Source organism: Entamoeba nuttalli (assembly GCF_000257125.1).
Source record: "Entamoeba nuttalli P19 unplaced genomic scaffold asmbl_6157, whole genome shotgun sequence".
Lineage (NCBI taxonomy): Eukaryota > Evosea > Mastigamoebida > Endamoebidae > Entamoeba > Entamoeba nuttalli.
The window spans coordinates 1-7019 of record NW_008577921.1 but is presented as its reverse complement, the minus strand read 5'-3'; the positions used below and the strand labels follow the sequence as shown (position 1 = coordinate 7019).

Below are 7019 nucleotides of genomic sequence, written 5' to 3'. Positions count from 1 at the left end.
TTATCTGAATGAACTCTAAATTCTTACAAAGTCCTTAAATAGTTCATAGGGTTTTTTTTTCCACATGGCAATGACGTTTTTTTACTTATTTTAAATTGTTATTTTAAAATTTTTATTTTAAGTTTAATTTTTAAAATTTTAAAATTTATATAACATTTTTTTGAATTAAAAATTAATTATTCAAAATTTTCCAAACGTTGTAATGAAGAAAAACTTCGACGTTGAATTTTTGGTGAAATAGAATATGGATAATCAGAATTTATTAAAAACTGTTTACTTGGATGTTCATCCATTTCAAAGACAATATGATTTCCTTCAGTCAATGTTTTATATGTAAAATATAATTTATGATAACGAACACCATTAATATAAATTCTTTTAACAAATTTTGAGCCATTTGTAATATTTTTTTCTATTATTGTTTTCTTTCCATTTACTTCAAACTCTAACTTTTCAAAGAAAGGAACTCCAATAACAAATTGATCAGTTCCTGGTGTAACACTGTAAAATCCCATTACACTTAAGATATACCATGCTGACATTTGACCATTATCTTCATCTCCACAATATCCATTTTCAGTTGATGAATATAAAGAATGAATAATGTCTTGAAGTAAAGGTTCTGCTTGTTCACCATAACCCAAAGATTTATAAAGATATATTAAATGTTGAATTGGTTCATTTCCATGAGCGTATTGTCCTTTATTAATTTCAACCATTTCAGTCATTTCATGTATTGTTTGTCTATATACTCCAGTATAGAAATTATTTGATTCAGTAAATACATCATCAATACTATTTACTAATTGTTCTTTACCACCAAAAAGATTAGCTAATCCTTCAATATCTTGAACTACACTAAATCTATAATGAATGGCATTACCTTCAATATAAGGATTTCCCCATCGTTTATATTCAATTGGTTCAAATTCACCAAATTTATTTTTACTTTCAAAGAATTTAGTTTTTCCATTAAATAAATAAATATAATTCATTGCTTTAGATAAATAAATATCTTCTATCGTTTTATTTCCAATATATTTTGCAATTTGTGAAATACAAAAATCATTATGACAATAATCTAATGTCTTTGATACTGATTCAAAAACTTCGGATTCTACAAATCCAAAGTTATTATAATTCTTTACACCATCTCTTCCTATTGCTGTATTAAAATTAACTTGTTTTTGGTCATCAATAAGACCATTTAAAACCATTTGTATTTCTGTTTTATTTAAAGAACTAATACCTTTAATAATTCCATCTGCAATAGCACAATTTATATGATTTCCTACCATAATATCTATATGATATGGAGAAGTCCATTGAGGAAAATTACCACTTTGTTTGTAAATATCATAACTAGATTTAATTATTTGGTCAACAATAGATGGTGCAATAAGAGTAAGTAAAGGAATTTGTGCACGAGATATATCCCAATATCCTACATCAGTAAACATTTCTCCTTTATGTATTTTACCATCAAAAGGAGATTTATAATAACCATTTTCAGTAATATTATGAGGGAATAATAATGATCTATAAAGAATTGAATAGAATGTCTTTATGTCAGCTTTAATAGAAGAAGAATTAGAATCAGGTATATTAAATTTATTAAAATAATTATCCCATTCTTTTTCATTTCTTTTTATTTCTTCACTAAATGTAGTAGAATCTAAAGCATGAGAGTAAGAATATTCATTTGATATAAAACTTGTTCCAATCTTAATTTCTGTTGTTGTATTTAATTCAATATAACATTGAAGATATTTACCACTTTGAACTAACACATTATGCTCTTTACATTCAAAGTAAGAAATAGGTTGACTTGTTAAGAAAGTAACATATAATGGGAAATGAGAAGGTGCATTTCCATTTTTAATTATTCCATCAATTCTATTTAATGAAATTTGATTAAATCGATTAATTCCACTCAATGTTTTAAAATGAAGATAAAAAACATTTTTACTTTCAATTTTTATCATTGAAAAATGTTGACGTGAAGTAACACCAATAGCCATATTGCCAAGTGAAAATGATAAAAACGATGGCTTTTTTTCAATAAAATTAATATAACCATTAGTAGGTTCTTCTGTTTCAGTTGGAAGTAAAAGTAAAAAGTCATAATCTCTTATCCATGGAGATGGTTGATGAGTAAGCCTTAAACCATAAAATAAATTTTTATTTTGCCAATGAAAAATCCAAGGTTCACTAAGGTCAACATTTTGAATTGTTATGTAATGACTTGAAAATGGAGTTCCAATAGATGGATAAACATTTCCTTTACTTAAATGGTATCTATTATTTGTTCCAATAAATATGTTAACATAGTCTTCTTTTAATCCATAACATAATTGAATACTAAATAAGATAAGTGATAATATCAAATCCATTTTTTAACATCTATTTTTGAGTTTCGTTTAAATTAAAAAAAATAGAAAAAAAAACTAAACTTTAATAAAATTAAAGTTTTTGATAATAATTTTGGCTATCATATTGAGTTGTGAATAACAATAAATAAAAACTTTTTAAACTTTTATTCCAAATTGTTTTGTAAATAATTACATTAGTATTTTACTTGTCATTAAATACCTCAAATTTTTATTAAAAATATTTAGATAATTCTTTCATTTTTAATCTCATTAATTTTATTTTTGATTTTAATACTAAATTCTTAGAATAGAACTGACTTTTTTCTTATATCCTTTTTTAATCTGTGTATTTTTATTATTCTTTCATTATTCTTTTTATATAGAATATTTTTAGCAATTTTCTTTTTTGTGTTAAAATTTAATACTGAAAGTATTGATATAATTCTTTTATCTACTCTAATACAATGTTTCATTTTATTAAGTGTAGTCTTATTTTTCTGTTAAATATAATAATATAAAATAAAAAAAACAATTACTATTCATTACCAAACAATCTCCATAATGGATTCTTTACAAGAACATCTATCTGTCTTTCTTTTTCTTGAAAATGTTTATCTGGTTCAGTCAAATGAAAGAATGATGGGACGTGAAAGAAAAGGTCACACCCAGCCAAAAACATACAATTGAGAATAAAGTTCATTAATTCTAATAGTGTAGTAGCATCTTCTTTATGAAGTGAATTGTTTGTGCTTCTTACATAACACTCAGTTACAAAAAGACACACAAACCTTCCTTTGTCACAGAATGGATGAGGGATATAATAAGCAAACAATTCATCAAATACAGCATGTCTCATATGCATAATACAATCTCTAAATGTTGTAAAGAAAGAAGGATCACATATTTCAAAGGCATTAACTATTTTTGAAGAAACTCGTTCTTTAATTAATCCTCCTGCATAAAAATCAAGAACTTTATGATATTTAGTAAAACAATTTTCAAAACACAATGGTAATAAATTCTTTTGTTTTACATATATCATAAGTCTATGGTATCTTGAAGATTGTATCATTTATAATTAAAGAAAAAAAAGGTTAGATAATAAGTGTTGAAAACAGAATTTTGAGTTATAATGTTCTATAAATAAATTCATTATATCTTTATCAGTAAAAGTTTATTGTTTATTCATTATATATAAAAACTATTATTTTTAACTTCTTTATTTTAGATTGATATTTGATTTATGCTCTTTTTGATATTATTTGTTCAATAACTTTATTAAATTATTTATCTATACTAAAATAAAATGAAGTTATATGATTGAGCTAAAATTTTAAAGTTGTACCTTTTTTTTCTTTTGACTGTTTTGAAGATAATTAAAACTAATAATATAATTGAGTAAATAAATAACATTTAAAATATTATTGGATTGACAAACTCATTAAAGTTAGAAAATATATTTATGTGAATAGAAATATTATATATACACTCCATTATTAAAATAAACGAAACAAATCTTTATAAATTTTATTTTTAAGACAGAGATGTAAAAACACATATTGTTAATAAAATAAGTTTTATTATTAGAAATGTTTTTACAATACTACTTATAGACAAAAAATATTTAACTATATTATCTTAGTACGAATAGATTTTCATTTTAGCACAGAAATATTGAATAAAAATTGAAAGAACAATAATCATATTATCACATATATTTAATCATTATAATAGTATAACATAATACTAACTAATTCCTTTAAATAAAAATTCATATATGCAATAAATTATATTGAAAATAAATTATAGTTATAAAAAGAACAAATAAACTTAAAATTAAACCAATAAGAGAGATGATACATATACAAATCAGAGTATTTAATATCAAATAAATTTTTATAAACAAAATAAAACAAATAAATTCAATTTTATTCATTGTCATCTTCAGAACTGTCATCAGATAATATAATCTCATCATCACTATCTGATTCAATTGGTGGTCGTTCTAATCTCTTCTTTAAATGTAAGTCATACATCTCTTGCCTCATTTTAACAATATCAAAGTTATTAACTTGGGTGTAATGTTCTGCTTCTTCAACAATTTTTTTAATAACTTCAAATGGTGTTGACTTTTTGTCTAATCGAAGTAATTCAAATATAACATTAACAGCATTAGTATTAAGAAGCATATCTCCCTGTACATCAATCACACTACAAATCAATTGAATAAGAAACTTTCTTCCACCTCTAATAAATTTATCCATTACATCAAATTGTAAACAAAAAGGAAAAACGTGAATACCAATTGCTGTGAAAAATTTTTGACAAAATGTTTCTGGAAATGGTTGAATTTGAAGAATTTTTTGTGTAGCAGATGGATTAATTGTTTTAGAGACTTCCATTGCGGTATATGCATCAGAAGCATATCCAGTAGCTTGTGCTTTCCAATATCCAGGAATATAAAATTCACTTTTATTAATAACATGAAGCATTTTATAAACTTTATTTTCACTTAATGTTAATCTAAGGAAAGCAGCAACTAAACACATTGGTTGAGCATAATCTCCAAAATCTTTCCAACACTTTGTTAATAATTTAATTAAAGGATTTTGATATACTGGGGATTTTAATGTTCTAAAAACATCTAGATAAATAATTCTTGATATACCTTCTGGAACATTCTCAATGTCTTCTATAACATAATCAGGAATAGGTTCTTCTGCATGTGACATAACAATTTCATACCATTCATTTGCTTTTTCAATAAGTTCAGCGTTTTGTTTAATATTGTTTGTTAAATATCCATCGTTATGTAATAATAATGAATCTTCTTCTTCTAATTTCCAAAAGTCTGATTGTGTTAACATTAAATATAATTTTTAGATAATTTCTTGTTTAGTTTTTTTTAAAGGGTTTTAAATAGTAAATATTTCATTGTTATTTATTATTTTTATTGTTTCAAAATTATTTTAAAATATATTTCTTAATTCCTTTTGATTATTTTTCTTGTTATTTTGTAATAACACAAAATTATTTTTATTTCAATTTCATTATCATTTTATTAGAATAGTCATATATTCTTTCAATTAATACTTAGATATGTCTCTTCATTTACACCTCTTCTTTGAATATATAGTCATCAATTTCACTCACTTAAATAACTTAATTTTTTATAATAATAATAAACAGATATTTTCTTTTTTATATTATTTGATTCTTCAGTCAATTTAGTCTTTGTTAAAAAATAATATTTCTTTGTTTTTGTTTTATTATTATTAACTATGACAAGTATAAATGGTATTTGTGAATTTTATAAATTCAAGTTATAATTGAAATGAATATACTCTGAAAAATAGCTTCTTGACAATGTTCTTTGTTTCTATGAGATGAGTATATATCAATATAAAAGAATTTATTAAGATGAACAAAAAACTAATATAAGTTTCCATTAGCCACTAAGTATCCAGAAGGATAATATTAACAATGTTAATATAAAAAATTAATTAGTTGAATGATACAATCAGTAATTATATTTTTTGTTTAAACATCTTTAAAACTTCTTGTTTAAAACAATCAAGAACATTGAATGTGTTTGAATTTATTGATAAAATACAACTTAGTGATTATTCATTAAAAAAACATAAATTAAAGATAGATACCAATAACTATAAACATCCCTACAAAAAACAATGTTATAGCACCAATTAAACAACAAAATCCATATCTAATTAAAAGAATTTTTCTTTTATCCTTTTCATCTTTCCAAAGGGGTATTTTGGTTTCACTGATATACTCAGGTGGAATAGGACTCATTTCTATTTCAATGGTTCCATCTTTTATCTTCTTTCCTTCATCAACTAATTTTTTTGTTAATGACTCTTTCTCTGAGAGAATGTTTTCAGTAGACTGTTTCTCTTGGTCTCTATGAGAACATCCTTCTTGAGAAGAGCTTGTTGAATCTTCTGTTGGCGTTTCTGTTCGACTTGTTGTTGGTAGACTCTCTTGTGACATTTGTGTTGTTTATTTTTCAAGTTCTCTTCTTAAAGACCTTTCCACCTTTGTTTTGAGAAGAGAAACGTCATTGTTAAACTTCAAAGAAAATTCTTCAAACTATGAAAGAAGCTTATTCGATACTTTTTTTGAAGGAAAATATAAATAGCTTTGTATAACTTAATTTTTAGTATAATAACACTTTCATTAACCTCAATATCGACTAATTGACAAATTTTTATTATTTAACCAGAGTCGGTGTTAAAACTAAATCATTTCTTTTATTCAACACAAACTATTTTTTTAGAAAAAATTTGGTTAATTTTCATTTATACTCATGCAAATACTATTTTTGTCTTGAAACTTTATTATTTACATTTTTATTGAAAAAGAATCATATATTTATTAAAAATTAAATAATTTAAGTGAAGTCAAAAAACCCCTCAACAATAAAAGTGTTTCATGAAGAATTAAATAGTCTCTTGTAGCACACAAAAATAATTGATAAGAAAGTAATGTTTTTATAAAAACAATGAAATACTTTTCATATGAACAAATAAACGAATCAAATAAAAACAAAAGAATAAAATAAATTGTGTTATAAAACAAATTTTTATTATCCTTTAAATAAAACAAAGTAAAAAATTAACAAGAAGT

The 7019-nt window shown here is 23.4% G+C and overlaps 4 protein-coding genes across 4 annotated transcripts; all 4 read right to left on the bottom strand.

Annotated features, from left to right (window-relative positions):
- Nucleotides 1-176: 176 nt before the first annotated feature.
- ENU1_148980 (alpha-1,2-mannosidase, putative) lies at nt 177-2393 on the bottom strand (the record flags this gene model as incomplete). Its single annotated transcript, XM_008860561.1, has 1 exon — nt 177-2393. One exon carries the CDS (start codon nt 2391-2393, stop codon nt 177-179), a length of 2217 nt encoding a protein of 738 aa, XP_008858783.1.
- A 514-nt stretch (nt 2394-2907) lies between these two features.
- On the bottom strand, nt 2908-3444 carry ENU1_148970 (hypothetical protein; the record flags this gene model as incomplete). The annotated part of the gene is made up of 1 exon (XM_008860560.1): nt 2908-3444. One exon carries the CDS (start codon nt 3442-3444, stop codon nt 2908-2910), a length of 537 nt encoding a protein of 178 aa, XP_008858782.1.
- Nucleotides 3445-4300: 856 nt separating this feature from the next.
- ENU1_148960 (TBC domain containing protein) lies at nt 4301-5239 on the bottom strand (the record flags this gene model as incomplete). Its single annotated transcript, XM_008860559.1, has 1 exon — nt 4301-5239. One exon carries the CDS (start codon nt 5237-5239, stop codon nt 4301-4303), a length of 939 nt encoding a protein of 312 aa, XP_008858781.1.
- Nucleotides 5240-6017: 778 nt separating this feature from the next.
- On the bottom strand, nt 6018-6383 carry ENU1_148950 (hypothetical protein; the record flags this gene model as incomplete). Its single annotated transcript, XM_008860558.1, has 1 exon — nt 6018-6383. The coding sequence occupies one exon, from the start codon at nt 6381-6383 to the stop codon at nt 6018-6020; it is 366 nt and encodes a 121-aa protein (XP_008858780.1).
- Nucleotides 6384-7019: the final 636 nt, after the last annotated feature.